Source organism: Ursus americanus, chromosome 10 (genome assembly GCF_024610735.1).
Source record: "Ursus americanus isolate L20-20 chromosome 10, mUrsAme1.1.p, whole genome shotgun sequence".
NCBI lineage: Eukaryota > Metazoa > Chordata > Mammalia > Carnivora > Ursidae > Ursus > Ursus americanus.
Window position 1 is genome coordinate 12,085,341 of NC_142136.1, and position 16,660 is coordinate 12,102,000.

Sequence of the window (16,660 nt, forward strand, 5' to 3'; positions counted from 1 at the left end):
TCAGCAGACTCCTTTGGAATTTCCTCTCCTCCCACATTGAGTAAAGCCAAATCGCTAGCATTCCACAGGTGTACTTCATGCAAGTTAGAAAATGTGGCAGAGGAGAGGTGACTATATAACCTTAGTTAGGTGTTTAGCCTTCAACCATTTCCTGACTTAATTGAACAAGGAAAGAGCGTTCAAATGAAAAGTAGGGAAAGGATGGATGGTTCATGTTTTAGATGAACTGCCTGCACTTCCCTTAAACTGTATTTGTGAGCACCATAAGCACGTGATGGCAGAATGTGATTGTCCATACTTCTATCCACGAGCACGTGTTTGCAACAGTTGTTTGCTGTGCACAGAGCACAGGGGGTTATGCAAATGTCATAGATGGTGCATCGGCAGCCTTGAAGCTGACGGAGTCCTGGGAGGAAGAAGACATTCTGCTGGGTTCAGTTAGAGAACAATGAAGAAGGTGTATGTGTGAGCTCCAAAATGATAGATCAATGTGGAGGTTGGGTGGAACTTTACCTGGAAGGATGCCACATTTAGGTAGAAGACAGTGAGCATGAAGCAGGAGAAAGAGCTCATGCCCGGGTAAGGCCAGAAAAATGAAGTTTATTAGCTAATAGTCTTACTTATTATATCTCATGGAGCCGTAACATAGCCTGTAGAAAAGAGTTCTCTAACCCCTAGGGAGTAGAAGAACACAGTGCGGAAAAGAGAACCAAACATTAGAATGCTCCCTTGTACAGGAAGCAGTGATTTGGGTAGCAGCCACTGTCGGAGCCCAGAGAAAATGTGTCTGCAGACTGGCTGATAGCAGGGCCCTTCACGGCACGGCTGAATGTGGGTCGTCAGGGAGATCCCATTCCTGGGGTCAGGTGACAGGAGCTGAGCCGCCAACAGGATGGCACAAAGGTGTCAGGCTCACAGCAGGGTGGGGGGCATGGGGCACAGCAGGTCCACCGGAGGAGGCTGATCTGGTGTGGACAGGTGCTGGGCAGGCAGACCCCACACCGGCAGCATGTGTCAGAGGGTCAGGTGGTGGCTGGGCCACTGGGGACGCTGCAGCAGCACTGAGAGGAGATCCCACAGCAGGACATGGTCAGGAGTAGGGGTTTCGTCTGGCTGACAAGTGTCTTTGTGCCTCAGCGTCCTCTCCTCCGTGCTCGCGCTTATATATTCACTGCCCTGGACAGCTGCCCGTTATCCTAGATCACTTTCTTCCATTTTAGTGGATAGTGATCTCCATAACAGCATCTAATTACTTTGGTCTTTATCACCTTTAGATGCATCTTACCTCACTGTTTTGTTGCCAAATTAGGACTCCTGACAATAGCTGTTTGTTGCTGCAGGGAGAGCTTCATTTCAGTCTTCAAAGGCACTGAGTTGACGCCTAATCACGGAGCAGCTTGGTTGGTTGGTTGATGTGTTAATTATCCACCATTCTTCACCACATTGTCTCTCTTTTTAATAAAAACTTCCTATTATAGACATTTTAAAATAAACATGAAAGGAAAGAGAAAAGTTGAACGCATCTCATGTTTGAAGCTCTTTCACTCACTTTCAGCAGTTATTGGCATCCCGCCATCGTGACTTCATATATCCACCATCACACTGTTTTTAGAGTTACTTTAAAAGCAGTCTCCAAATATTTTATCATTTTGTCTGTAAAAACTTGAGTGTGTCCTCTCTAACGGATAAAGCCTTTGAAAGAGATGGAAACACTGTACCATTGTGACAGTCAACAAAGTCATCGGATACCCTGTCTGTATTCGGTTTTCCCAGCTGTCTCAGAAATGCCCTTTTACAGTCAGCTGGTCCAGATCAGGATCCAAACACAGTCTGCACATTGCGTGTGGTTGAAGTGTGTCTGAAGTTTCTCGGATTTTCAAACTGTTCCTTCTCCATTTGTTTGCTTTTTAATGCAGTGTATTTGTTGAAGTTAGGGGCCCATTTGTCCTGCAGAATTTCCCGCATTGTAAGCTCGCAGTGTTACATGGCGTGGTCCTTTGTCCCCGTGGTTTCTGTAAACTTGTAGTGATGTTGAAGCTCAGTTCATTTAGGTTTGATTTGCTTTGGGGCAAGAATACTTCATAACTGGTACTACTGCATCACATCGGGGGTTATACAGTGTCTGTCTGCTTGTCCCACTTTTAGTTTTGATAGTGGTGACTAATAGGTTAAGTGGGGCCCACCTCATCCATCCATATAGAGTTCCCCAAACACGATGGCTGAGGGAGTCAGCCATCTACTAAGCCCCATTCCGAAGGCCTCAGGTATTTCTTGGGAGACCTTTTTTCAGGAGTAGCCAGCTTGCATAGCAGCAGTCATACCTAGTGGTCTGGGGTCCAGGAAGCTGATCATCTATTGAGGCTGACCCCTCAGGATATAGAGTTATTTTTTGCATATATAGAATAAAATCCCTTTGGAATTCTAATTTTACAGTTCTGTTTTTGAAAGTGGGTAAACTTCAAATACTTATTACTTGATCCTTCCCTCACTGGATTATTGAGTTTTAAGTTTGCAAAGACTGTTTTATTATTGGTTTGAGAATTGAGATTATTGTAAAGCTGGTGTTTCAAAATTCACAGTAGGTTCTGATATTTAATGCATAAAATCATGCAGAAATAACTAGATTTCAGTTCTAGTTTTAGAAAATACTGTTTCTTTGATACTGAGATATAGGTTTGGCTTGCAAAACGGAACAAAATAATGGTTTAAGTAAGACAAAAGGTTCATTTCTCTCTTTTGGAAAATTATAAGCCAGTAGGCAGCTCTGAGAGTGGGGGAGCTTATCCCCCAGGGTCATTCAAGGACTCAAGCTCCACTCCAATTATCCAGCCTAGGTGTCACCCTCATCTGCATGGTTGAAAAGCTGGCTCACCCACCACCACACATTCCAGGCAATGGTAAAGAGGACTTGGAAGGCAAGCATCCCATGGACATGGCTGGGAAAAACAGTGTTCCTCTTACAGCCCATTGGCCAGAACTCAGTCACATGGCCCTTCTCTGGCCTCAAGTTAGGCTGGGAAATGTAGTCTCTAGCTGGGCAGCAGTGTGCACCTGTGAAACCCAGGGGCTTCACCACTAAAAGGGAGAAGGAAAGTCAGTTAGTACTTACTGAATCTCTCTAAGCTTCCATTTTCTCATTTGTAAAATGGGGATGCAGATAGCCTCCCTGTTGTGGCTGTTAGAATCACATGCATGAGTGGATAAATGTCATGAAGCATATAATCCAGACCCCTTCACATTTCAGGTTCTCAGTAATTTTTCTCATTTATTGGGCGTGTGAGTGGGGAAGCAAAGTGTCAAAGAGCAGAAAGAACACAGGCCTTGGACTCGTGGTGGATCTGGGTTTGAATCTTTGTTACTTGTTAGTTCTGTGGCTGAAGACACATTTACCTGACCTCTCCAACCGTCTGTAAAATGAGGGTTAAAACTTACAAGAATTTAATGAAAAAGTTCATAAAAATGTGCACTAGTGCAGTGCCTGATGTGTGGAAGATATAGAGTCCATGATTGCTAATTGCGGAGATCTGTATAATTTCGTAGGTAAGCATTCTTGATGGGGAAAAATTATTATGTACAGTTAATTTGAAGAGGACTGTATCTTTCTTTTTTTATATTTTATTTATTTATCTGGGAGAGAGAGGCAAAGGGAGGGGTAGAGGGAGAGGGACAAGCAGACTCCCTGCTGAGCAGGGAGCCAGATGTGGGGCTCAATCCCAGGGCCCTGGGATTATGACCTGAGCCAAAGGCAGACGCTTAACTGACTGAGCCACCCAGATGCCCCTGAAGAGGACTGTTTCTAAGCAGATTCAACCGGTGACGTACAGTCTCTGATATCTGTTTATTTTCCGTTTGAATACTTGAAGCTTAAACCTGAGCCACTGTTTTCTAAAGAGATCTCTGAGAGGTACAGGCATTCAAGCCACCACAAGTATCCCATGAAAATGCAGCTCTGATGAGAATTTCTGGAGTAGAGGCACATCTCCACATTTTTACAAGTACCTCCGAGGGGATCTTTCTCAGGCTGAAGTTTGGGGTCTCAGGTCTAATGCACACTGCTTATATGAGGTATCAGAATACCTGTACAGTATTTTGAGAGAAGAAAGAGTAATTTCTCTTGTCTCATTTTAGATAAATAAAGTTGGAGCTCTGGGTTTTTTAAAAATAGGCTCAGGGATGAGATTTTTTTCCCCCAGAGGGTTATTTAAAAATAACACAACATTTGCTCTGAATTCTTTTTAGTTATTGCGAAACCAGAGATTTCCCGCATCCTATCATCACGCTGTGGAAACCGTTGTGACTATGCTGATGCCACACATCACTCAGAAATTTCGAGATAACCCGGAGGCATCTAAAAATGCAAATCACAGCCTTGCTGTGTTCATCAAGGTAGGGACCTCAGGGTGCAGAGGGTGTCGGTCAAGTGGTGAAATGTTTATTCGAGCAGTGATTGGTATATAGTAGGTGCTCAGTCGATGCCAATGGCTCATTTTTATGCTATAGAATAAACTTATTAACACTAAATGCTGATTTCAACCTTACTTTCAGGGGGAAAAAAAAAAAAAAAGCCTGGGCCTAAAAACTCACCTTTGTGGTTTGTTTCTCTGCAGAGATGTTTCACCTTCATGGACAGGGGCTTTGTCTTTAAGCAGATCAACAACTACATCAGCTGCTTTGCTCCTGGAGACCCCAAGGTAGCGTGTGTGTTACACACTGTTTTTTTGTCTTGATGATTGACATCCAGAAACCCACCTGTTTCTCTGGGCTCACGTCACAGTTTTCTTTCCATCCCAGAGGCACTCTTGTCCCCTCTTTTGGAGATACTAACTAGTACTTGCATTAATGTGTAAGATATTAGGGATGCAGTAATTCAGAATGTAAAATAAACATACGATTTTCTCATAAATAACTGAAAAGACTTCTCAACTGCAAAATTAAAAGTATATGTGTTGTGAATCATAGTTTATTTAGCAGGATGATAGAAGTAACCATGTAGCCTTTCTCTGGTAGAATTACCCATCTCCTGCCTAGCGTGTCTGTTTTAAAGCTCTGCCTTACTCATTTTTTTATTGTATTAAGTCTGTGTCTATTATTATAAGCTGCCTGAAATCCTTTTTGAAGTAGTAGGAGCATAAATAATAAATGTCCTTAGAGTCAGTGGAGGACATTGTTTAATGAAATGTATTCCGAATTTTTAAACAAAAGCCTACAGCCATTCTAAAACCTAAAACCTAGCACAGAGCATGCAGTTTTAAGAGGGTCGGGAAGCTAACGACTGGGTGTATGATTTCTAATAGGTTCTTAGGATGCTGTACAAAGTATTCATTGAGACATTTAACTTTCACTAACCATTGTTTCCTGCAGACCCTCTTTGAATACAAGTTTGAATTTCTCCGTGTGGTGTGCAATCACGAACATTACATACCTTTGAATTTACCAATGCCATTTGGAAAGGGCAGAATTCAGAGATACCAAGGTAATCTATCTTTACATACGTTAATCAGAGTCTTTTCACAAAAAACCATTCATTTTTAATAAGAAAAGAGAATTGATTCAGATATGACATTAGAATTTTCTGATTTTTTTTGTTGATGAATTAATTTTTTTCTTGTTAAATTTCCTTTTAAAAAACTATTGATAAAATGTTGTATGGGAACTTACTTGTCAGCAAACTTATTAGATGACAGGTCATGTCAGTGTGACTCTTTTTCATTGAAAAATTCCTTTGCTTAAATAGAAATTCATTTTACTTACTGTAGTTTGTTTTTATTTGTTTCACTTTTCCTTTTTTCTTATGAATTAGCTTTTCTTTCACCAACTGTGGAGTCAAATGACACTCCTGTAGGTAGGTGTGGGGTGTGACGCTTGCTTTCTTGCATTTTCCTCCTTTAAAAGAAAAAGAATGCAAGTTATTGCTGAAATGCTTACATATGCACTTCATTTAGGCATTTCCCATATCCCTGGATCCGTTTTTAAATTCACGATAAACCAGTGAATTTATTCTCACTGTAGCTAAGATGCTGCTGTAACACCCCTGGGAGGGATCTGGGTTTTGCTCCTGGGGTCGCCAGGTCCTCTAGGATATCTCTTTAAGAGGCCAAACAAACAAATGCCCTGCTTTACTCCAAAAATGTATAATTCCACCATTTTCATAGTCCTTGTCCATAGTGGTGGCAGTAACCTAAATCACAAGCAACACGGCTTTTCACATGCGTTTTATGTTTGCATGTTGAGTCTTCAACTGTTCTGTATCTTCTTAAAGTTTGAAGAGAGTAAACTCAGAGCTTTCTTTGTCTTACCAAAGTCAAACGAATCAAATTAGTCTGTCAGATCTGCCAAGTAATATTACTGAGTTTAGTGCCTTGTATGTACCTGGAGATTGTTTATTTATGCTGAGAGAGAGAAAAAGCAGAAGGATGCCACCAAACCATTAACGACACCTAAATCAACGGCCTCTGTCAGAGAGAAACACACAAAAGCATTCGTTCAGAGACATAAATATCTTTCCCCAAGATAGACTTGGACTGCCTTTTAAGGAGCCGGAAGGGGAATTGGGGCCCTGAAGTTGGCATTCATGCATTCAACAAATGTCAATTTACCTGGCACCAACCGTGTCTAGGATGCACATGACTTTGGGAGGCAGTCTTGGACAACAAGGATGAATATCTCTGGCTGTTTTACCAAAGTGAAGTATGTGCAGTGTTAGTGATGAGGGCTGAGGAGAGAAAACTAAAGCAAAGAGGAGGGGTATGAAATGGGCAGCGGGGCATCCGACATAGGGTGGCCAGGAAGGGCCTCGCTGCGAAGGTGACTTTGGGTGGTAATCTGAAGAAAGCCAGGGATTGAGCGTCCTGGGTTGAGGGGACAACTGGGTATTTGGCATCCTGAATTCAACCTGGCCCACCTGTCTGGTCTTACTCCCCACTCTTCCCCACACTTCAGACATTCCTGCTGACTCCCAGCTCCTCAAACATGGCCTGCCCACCCCTGATACTCCTCAGCCTCACACAGCCACCTCTCTGGGGGAATCCTCACCTTCCTCCCCAGATAGTCACTCAGCACCTCGTATGTGGAGCCTGCCAGGTCTCCTGCTGCCCTCTCCCGGACCCCATATGCACTCCAAACCTTATCTCACTCCCCTCATCCCTCACCGCAGTCAGTTACTAACCCACCTTACTTGGAGACTGTGACTTTCTTCCTTTCTCCTCTCAGGGTACTGAGGGTAGTCCTTTATACCCTGTGGCTGGGCAGTGAATGTGTGCTGATACCCGCCTTTCCCTGCACCCCGCAGGGCCGTATTGTTTGTCCTGCAGAACTGAGGGATGTGAAATCCTTCAGGTGCCCGGAAGACTCATATAAGCTCTTAGTAGAACTTCAGGGTATTTGGTGCCAAGGGGGGCTGCTCTCAGCAGGTGGGTGTGGGTCACCTACAGATAATGTACCTTATGACACTGATAGGAGTCCATGTTTTTAGCATTCCCCTTCCTCTTCCTTCTTACCTGTTCCCCCCTTCTCTGCACGCATGCGCAATTAAACCCATGGTATTTTCCTAAGGGTTTTATGTGAGTTCAAGCTGTGCACTGTCATTCGGATAAACAAAGCTTAAAAAAACCATACAGTGGACATGATTATTCTGGAGAGATGGATACTTTCCCTTGCTTGTGCATAGGACTTGGGTCAGTATTTTGTATAGGTTTAACTAATATGAAATCAAAGTCAAAGAAGAGGTCTATAGATCTATAGATTTCCTCTAGTAATGGATTCAGTATAAGAATTCAGGTCCTAGCTACAGCTTACTGAAAGGAGTATTTCAGCTTTAGAGGCATGTGTAGCCGCTTTTATTTACCCTCCTTCAGTAGATTTCACATTTCCTTCTATCTGTTCTCTGGAAGAGCTTTCCATTTGATCATTTAGCTAGCTGATGATTTACTAGTTTAGTTTGGTGCTTTATGTATTTCAGTATTAGTTTATATTATTTTTTTTAATTTGCTTTTAGAGGTGCAGAAGTATTAAGTATATTTTTTAAATTTTTTGTTAAATAAGTTCTTTATTCAGGGACAGCAGAATAAAGAGGTTATATGCTAACTTGTTCATTTTAAACACATTGGGTTTTAATGGGAATATATAGGCTTTCATGGCCAGGAAATGGATTAATGAACTCAAGTAGTAAAGAAAATTTTAGTAGACCATGTATATTTGTTCTTTTTTTAATTACATGTTTGTTTTGTACAAATTACTTCTCTATAATGTCAATTAGACAGTAATTTTATTTTTTACCTTCATGTCAATAACAAAATTTCATTTGTAATATAACATGTTGTATGTTCTAAAAATTGGTACTAAAACTATTCACTAACTTAATATTTATGTAAGATGTAATTCTTCTAAAATCAAAATCCAGTGCAATTGCCTGTATTTAAATTTAAGAGTCTGAGGTAATAAGGAATAGAGCAGTATTTTAGATAATCGACCTTTTCACACTTGAAGCTAAGTCTAATCATCCGTTGACAGACAGGGTGGGCTGAATGCAGACGGTGGGTTTGGCTTTTATTTTAATTAAAGTACGTGATAGCCTCTGTAACTAAAGCAGTTTCTATCCTCATTTCAGATCTCCAGCTTGACTACTCACTAACAGATGAGTTCTGCAGAAACCACTTCTTGGTGGGACTGTTACTGAGGGAGGTGGGGACCGCCCTCCAGGAGTTTAGGGAGGTCCGGCTGATTGCCATCAGCGTGCTCAAGAACCTGCTGATAAAGCATTCTTTTGATGACAGATATGCTTCAAGGGTGAGTCACTCCAATGGAAGGAAATATGGATTGATAAATGTCCTTAATTTTAAGTAATATAAAGATAGTAATATAAAGAAAGTAACCTGTTAGAAAATTGGTGGTAACAGAACCAAGACTCTTCTCTTTTTACACACTAAAATCTAGTAGCGCTGTTTATTTAATTAATTATTTAATTAATTAATTTTTAAAGATTTTATTTATCAGAGAGAGAGAGTGCAAGCGGGGGGGGCAGCAGAGGGAGAGGGAGAAGCAGGCTCCCCACTGAGCCCGATGCGGGGCTGGATCCCAGGACCCCAGCATCATGACCTGAGCCGAAGGCAGATGCTCAACCAGCTGAGCCACCCGGGCGCCCCCTAATAGCAGTCTTTATAGGAAGGATCCAAAGGCAGGGGATGGCCAGTGCCAGCTCAGACCCTCATTAAATCTCAGAGCCATGGGATAAACTCATGCCGTGTGCCTTTGTTTCAGAGCCATCAAGCAAGGATAGCCACTCTCTACCTGCCTCTGTTCGGTCTGCTGATTGAGAATGTGCAGCGGATCAACGTGAGGGATGTGTCGCCCTTCCCCGTGAACCCCGGCAGTGTACGTAAGCATACACACCCAGACACATCCTGCGTTTTTTCCTGTGGCTCCTGTAACCAAGCAACAAAAATGGGGTGGCCAAAACCAACAAATTCATTGTCTCATAGTCAGGAAGCCAGAAGTCCAAAGTCAAGGTATCCGCAGGGTTGGTTTCTTCTGGAGGCTCTGTGTGAAAAGTGGGTTCCGTGCCTCTCTCCTAGCTTCAGGTGCTTGCCCAGAATCCTTGCCTTCTTTGGCTTGCGGCTGCATCATTATAGTCTTGGCCTCTGTCTTCTGTGTGTATCTGTATAATCTCTGATGTCCTCTCCTTTTCTTAAAAGAACAGCAGTGATTGGATGTAGGGCTCCTAATCCAGGATGACTTCATTTTACCTTCCATCTTAATCACATCTACAAAGATCCTATTTCCAACATTTTGAGGTTCTGGATGAATATGAATTTGGGGAGGGACACTATTCAACCCAGGATACACCCATTCTTTTTTTTTTTTTTTTTTGCCACTAAAACCATAATAATCCACAGTACTCTTGATTAATTGCATTTTTGGCTAAGATGGGGTCAATCAGTAAACCTTAGACTCTTAGGTTGAAAGATCATTATTAAAACCATGTTTTCCTGATGGACAATATCTTGTAAGACATAAGGACTTTATCTGTATAGTCAACAAAAATCTATGGCGAGAGGAGGTTAAAAAAAAAATGCGTAGTTCTAACCTGTGTTCTATGAGAGCTCAGGGCTAGCTCTAGTTCTGATGGTAACATGCTACACAGTCTTGGAAAAGCCACATCTTTGGGCTAAAGTTTCACTGTGTCTGTAGAATTAGAAAGTGTACTAGATGTCAGGGAGGTCACATGAGTGACACAAGGCCCCACCTCCAAAAACTGACCACTTTAATTTATATTATCTCCATGCAGTCATTGGAAGATGTATTGGAAATTAAGTTGGTTGAAGGGTGATCCCAGAAACGATCTCAAAATGTTTGGGGTGGAGAATATCTGCTGTTCATTTGCACACGCGCTACCAGTGTAGTAATTTCCTTTTCCCTTTTATTCTGGATGCATAAACAAGCTCAGTTGTTAGTCTTTCGAAAACCTTGTAATTATGGCATATGCTTGGGGAGTTTTCATGTGTGTTTCTGTCCCTTTCCCCCCACAGTGATGCATGTTTTTTTCTGCTGTCTCTCCACCTCTGAATACATGTCCTAAATAATGGCGCACCAAGACACGCCGTACGTGTAGAATGTGTTTTGTAGTTTCTAAGGGCACTAATCTCACCCCCTACAACATTGTATTTCACATGTGTATTCTCTGAGCCTGTCTGCTCTTCTGATCTGAATAAGAAATTCAGGGTATAATGCTTCCTCTTTGTCCTTCTTCAATTCTGAGAAAATCACCAAAGAAAAATCCCTTTTATGACAGAACTTCAAAATTAACATAATTTCTCCACTGACTGGGAGTTCACACGAAGCTGCAAGCTTGTAGATCTTTTCAGTGCTGCTTTTGTAAGTCACTGTTGCTCATTTGGGAGGATTTCTGATGTGAGAGAAAAACCAGTGTTCCAGTTAAAAAGAGCATGTGAGGCTTTTTCTGAGGGAAGAAACAATCTAGGGAAGTGTTGGGCATCTGAGCTCTGGAAGGGGAGCGTGCTAGACCTTCTGGGGCAACAAATAGTGACTTTATAGACCAAGACTGCTCTGCCCGCAGACTTGCGCCCCGTCTGATGCATCCACCAGCCTCCTCCGTCCTGCCCGCCAAGCACCTGCTTCCCCCATGCAGTGCATCTGACCGGCCAGGTTCTTGTGTCCTGCGCTGGCACATGCCCTGACACTTCCAAGAACAGCTGATGACTCTTGAAAGTCATCTTTGCTTATTTCTTCTCTCTCTCCCCTTGGACAGACTATGAAGGAGGAATCGCTCCCGCTGCCAGCCGCGAACCCACTGGTGACGCCGCAGAAGCCTGGCATCGCACTGGACAACAGCCTTCACAAAGACCTCTTTGGCGCCATCTCAGGCATCGGTAAGGCTCGGTGCTCCGTTTGCTTCCCTCTGGCCTGATTCTGAGAGTGCCTTCATCCAACAGCATGGGAGCCGCTCTGGCTGTCACAGGAGGACCTTGGAGTCTGAGTTTGTGCCTTGAATGTTCTTTTCCTGGTTTTGATATTTAATGATTAAAACCCCTCAGCTCGACCCTGAAATACAGACCCCTCAATTCTCATGCATTGAAGATTCGGTAACACCTAATCACGTGTTTGTGCTGTTCACTTTTTGTTAATGCTTATATTAATTTATCATTTTAAACCTTCAAATTGGATTTTTAGAAGAGGAGTTTTTAGAAAAGGAATATCTTTGCAGGTGTGTGTGGGGGGGCGTGGGCAGGAAATTTGTGGTGATAGTGATTTTGATGAAATGTGAAAGGATAATTACTAAGGAGATAGTGGTCTATGGCAAGAATACAATTCTAAAATCAGTTTTCTAAAATCTTCTTTCCTAAAATATTTTTCTCTCTGACATAATGTAAGAGCAACCCCCATGGGGGAAGAAAACAGATGGCATAAATCAAGATTCAGACTGAGTAGTGCTCTGTAAGAAAATGCCTGAGAAATGTACTTATTAATATTCTGACTAATTGAGCACCTGTACCAACTCCTTCATAAAGGTAATGGTACAAAAATAAAGTAGATGTGTCTTCACAGAATTGTCATAAATACTCACAGGTTTATTCTGTCTTTATTTCTCTCTTTTACTACATTTGAATAAATTAAGCATCCTGCTATGGCCAGTAGGTGGAATTAACTCACTGGGCAGAATAAAGGGCAGTCCTCTTAGCAATTTAATTTGCGGTATTGTTTATTCTGAATTTACGTCCTTACCATCTGTGCTGTTCTTGATGTCAAGATGCTATTTCATGTAGGTGATGAAAGTGAGCAGAACGTAAAATCAGAAGCCCCACACCAATGTCCAGATTTATCCTACAGTACCAGTCTTTAATCTTATTTATGCTTACATGTATTTTTCATAGTTGTAGTTATCTCATTAGGCATCGTAAAGATTAAATGAGTTAATTCATGCAGAATGCCCAGAGCAGAGACTGGCATGTGGTGTTTGTATTTGCCTTTCTCCTGGGGCCCTCACTCTGTTTTCTTTGCCCTGCTCTGCCCACACACCCAGTCTTTGCTCCAGGGGTGGGAAAGGGACTTTCATGGGAAGATTTTGTCTGCAGGAGTTCACAGCACTGGCTTTAAGGTCAGACAGAGACAGTTTAGGATCCAGACTCCATCAATTACTAATTGCCCTGGGCAGCATGTCTCTCCTCTTCGCCCTCAGTGTCTACATCTCCAAAACAGAGTCATGGCAAGGAATGGAAAGCCCCCACAATGTGCACAGTGCTCGGCACGGTGACATGATCTGACTGCCATCCTACCAAGCACAGTTCTTCAGTGTTATGTATGCTTTGTGATACACTCTCAGTAGCCAGTTTCATGACTCTTGGGGCCCAGGAATGTGCTGAAATCTTAACTCCCTGACCAATACTCTGTAGGATTCAAGACTCTGTGGAAATGATTAAACTAGAATGAGGCAATGCTTTGACGCTGACTTTATTCTCCAATTCTGCATCACCTTGTCAGGGTGTGGGATGCCTTGAGAACGAAAGATGAGCCATTGGGTATCATTACCAAGACTCGAATAGCATTAATGACCTTTGGTTGCTCTGTTCATGATGAAGTTATGCAAAGTACCTGAGACTGATTTAATCCCTTTTCACTCTCTTAAATTTCAAGATCTGAATCCCCTTTTCATAGGAATTCACTCTAACAGACTTGTTTATCCTCAGGCTTCATCTCTATTACCCCCCATCTTTAGAGCTAAATCCTTGTTCCCTTTTAGGAATGCCTTCCAGAAAAGCCCCCACTTTTGATCTGGGTTTGCTGGTTTTCCGATAGCTTGAGCAACTCTTCTTTATTTACCAAGGAGTTTCTAGTTAACTCGCGTCCTGGTGCTGATCCTTCAAGAGTAGACTTTCTCTTTACATCTCTGTGTAGTAGAAATCTAGTTTCCTCACCTGTTGAGACTGCACCTTCAGCATTGTTTTTAAATGCCTTTGGAACATGGTGCATGAAGATTTCTAGAACTGATTCATTGCCTGGATAAAAACTGCGCCGAGATTATATTCATTTTAAAAGGCACACATTTCTTAGGCTCCGGGTTCCTTTTTCCACCTGCTCACTGTTTTGCATTGGGCTGTCTGTACAAAGAAGACAGAGGTGAACCAAACTTCTTTTCATTTTACTTCTGTAAAATGTTGTTTAAGATTTTTTAAATGCGCTGGGCTGAGATATTAAGTACACACACACACACACACACACACAATGGGAAAAAATTCTACTAAACATGTTGATTTTGATTTATTGCATTTCCATCTGTTTGCCTCAGATTAGGACTCCGTTTCTGGAACTGAGCCTAAAATCCGGGGGATTTAAGGTTTAATTTTACTTTACTAAAGACCTTTTTCCTCATGATCATTATGTTCTACATTAAATATGAAGTCTGGTAATATTAGGAGGACTGTAATTATAATTTGGTCATAATGTGTGTTTTATCTCTAAGTATAGAAAAAGGCTCATAGTTTTTTCATAGGTTTTTACCTGTTCCCCATGACAATCAATCACACAGTTTCTGTTCTGGGATAAGGGAGCCTGGGGCCAGTGGTTTACATGTTCAGCTGTCACTTACATTTTCAAATTCCCCTGGCTCTTCTTTTCTTAATTTTAATAAGCTGATTCAGTTTCAGGGATGTTGGTGTTGGATAAACCTGAGTGTTATGTAGAGGGAGGGATTAACTTAGAAGTGTTCCAGGGGCACCTGGGGGGCTCAGGACGTGATCTCTGGGTCTTGAGATTGAGCCCCACATTGGGTTCTGTGCTCGCGCAGGGTCTGCTTAGGATTCTTTCTCTCCCTCTGCCCCTAACCCTCTCACACTCTAAATAAACGAATAAATAATCTTTAAAAAAAAAAAGAAGAGGAAGAAGGAGGAGGGGGAGAAGGAGGAGGTGGAGGAGGAGAAGGAGAAGGAGAAGAAGTGTCTCAGTCCGTGGCAGCTAATTTGTATCCTAAAATCTGAAAATGGCCGGCCTGTTCTGAGGTGTTGGGGAACGGCATCTTCCGTGTGGGTGTGGGAGGCCATGCTTACAGCTTGCTGGAACACGGTGCCAAAAGGCTCCTCATACAGTGTGCACAGCCAGCCAGGCCTTTCAGCTGGAGGTATGCCTTTTGGTTCAGGATGGAACGTACAAGTTTGACAGTTGTTTTAAATTATGTGATATACTTCAATCTTATCTAAGCAGGAAGTCAATCTATTACTTTTTAAAATTCCATAGTACCAAGGTGGGGGCTGATTTCTGACTTCAAGCGCTGTTTTTTCCATGGATGTCACACATTTTATTTCTAAGTTAGGTTTCATTTCTGCTCAGAACTGTTGCCGAGATTCCCGAGCATTCTCCATTCACAGCATGCTTATTGCCACAGTAATTTTTTCATCGAGTCCCCAACAGTTCTGTTAGGTACTTGGAGCCAGATAACCTAATTAGTTCTTATATCTGAACAACTTAATAGGCATTTGGAAAAAATATACATAAATTTAAAGAGAAATTCTTTTATTTGTAATAATCACAGCCCTTACCAGTGGATGTGTAGGTACTGCTCAGCTTCTCAGATTTGGAATCAGCTTGCTCAGCACCCTCATCATTTCCTGTTCCACATTGATTTTCCCCCAGTACTTGCTTTTTATCATAGCAGCTGCCAAATACCTAGCTTCACAAAGATACGACATCATCGAAAGGAAGGTAGCATGATCTAACACTGAAACTACAGTTTCGGCAGATGTCAGGCATCATCGTGTTTTTCTTGAAAATGTAAAACATCCCAAGACACCCCTGTGAGTTTCCTGGGGCACCTCAGCATACAGTTTGCATACTGTGATTTATTGCGGGTTTCATTTTTTGATTCGATAGTTGTAGGTGGATTTATCTTTTTAATTTTTTTAACATCTTTATCTCATTCTGAAACTGTGTGTTCCTTTAGTCTGAGAAATCAAAGGTGGCTTCATGTAAGTGAATTCATGGTTATGCCTGAATGTTTCAGATTATGGCCTGGTTCTTTAAAGGTGAGGTAGTTGAATGAAACTCTTGAGCCAACTTAACAAAAAAAAATAAGTGCCATAGAAACAGTTTCCCTTAAAGTTCAGTACTGTCTTTATTTTGTTGTATCTCACCAAATCTTTGGTCTTGGTTTAATTTCTGTTTAGCTTCTCCATACACAACATCAACTCCAAACATCAATAGTGTGAGAAATGCTGATTCAAGAGGATCCCTCATAAGCACAGATTCAGGGAACAGCCTTCCAGAAAGGAATAGTGAGAAAAGCAATTCCCTGGATAAGGTAATTTCTTTTCATATAATTTAAGTGTTTCTTATAACTAATGGATTTAGCTCAAAGTAAACCATGCATCATGTTCTGGTGTTCATTAAGTGTGACTTTCTTATTTTTAATAACTCAGTTAACCTGGAGTTATTATTAGAGTTATGATCAGAATATTGTCTAAGTTTGGGGCCCATTTCCTGAGACCCCTCAATTCCTGTTTCCAATATTTCACATCAGGGCAGTGTTTACAGTGGAGGACCTTGAGCAAATAGTTCGGCAGGTTGGACAGGTAGGGAGATCAAGATGCCACTCGTTTAGAATCCCCATGGGCTGTAAGCCAGAGAATTCGTTATCTATGCAAATGGGTGTTGGGTCCAGAGCCGGTTCCAGAGCCAGGTCCAGAAAAGTTAATGGATCATCTAGGTGATTCAGGGATAAGCTTTTATTGGAAACCTTCTTACACTGGTACCCCCAAACACAACACATCCTCCTTATACTTAACACTTTTTCTTGAAATAATCAAGGGTCAGACTATTTGGAACTTTGTGGGAATGGATAAAGCTTGAATTTAAACCTGAAACAACGATAGATTGCTATTGCCTTGGCCACTGTTATTCCTAAGCTATTTCAAGTTAAGGCAAGCACACATACCAGCAAACAGGTGAACCACTTGGGGATATAGTTCTAGTTCTCAGAAATGTGCAAAATGCCCTTCTTCAGCATCAGGTTTGTCATTGTACCTGCGTTTCTGCCTTCAGTGCGGTTCCGTTAGAGGTGCGAGCATCTCAGTGTGGTGTGTGTCATGACGTGGTGAACTTTCCCCTTGACCGTGACTTGCCTTCATGTATAGAGTGAGAAGCTGCTCAGGAGGCATTC

At 42.0% G+C, this 16,660-nt stretch overlaps 1 protein-coding gene and 1 pseudogene across 22 annotated transcripts in view; one reads left to right on the forward strand and one right to left on the reverse strand.

Annotated features, from left to right (window-relative positions):
- Window positions 1–16,660, forward strand: part of DOCK9 (dedicator of cytokinesis 9) — a 294,889-nt gene that overhangs the window by 199,585 nt on the left and 78,644 nt on the right. For 14 of the 22 annotated variants that reach the window (XM_045810969.2, XM_087865030.1, XM_087865033.1 and 11 more), the window contains exons 28-34: window positions 4,240–4,386; window positions 4,608–4,691; window positions 5,362–5,473; window positions 8,606–8,784; window positions 9,256–9,369; window positions 11,264–11,384; window positions 15,669–15,802. In XM_045810969.2, coding sequence (XP_045666925.2) covers window positions 4,240–4,386; window positions 4,608–4,691; window positions 5,362–5,473; window positions 8,606–8,784; window positions 9,256–9,369; window positions 11,264–11,384; window positions 15,669–15,802 — 891 coding nt within the window. Of the gene's footprint in view, window positions 1–4,239; window positions 4,387–4,607; window positions 4,692–5,361; window positions 5,474–5,800; window positions 5,843–8,605; window positions 8,785–9,255; window positions 9,370–11,263; window positions 11,385–15,668; window positions 15,803–16,660 lie in introns of all 22 variants that reach the window. The other 8 variants (XM_087865020.1, XM_087865025.1, XM_087865027.1 and 5 more) reach the window with 1 other exon arrangement.
- On the reverse strand, window positions 631–1,088 carry LOC123801124 (keratin-associated protein 3-1-like; annotated as a pseudogene).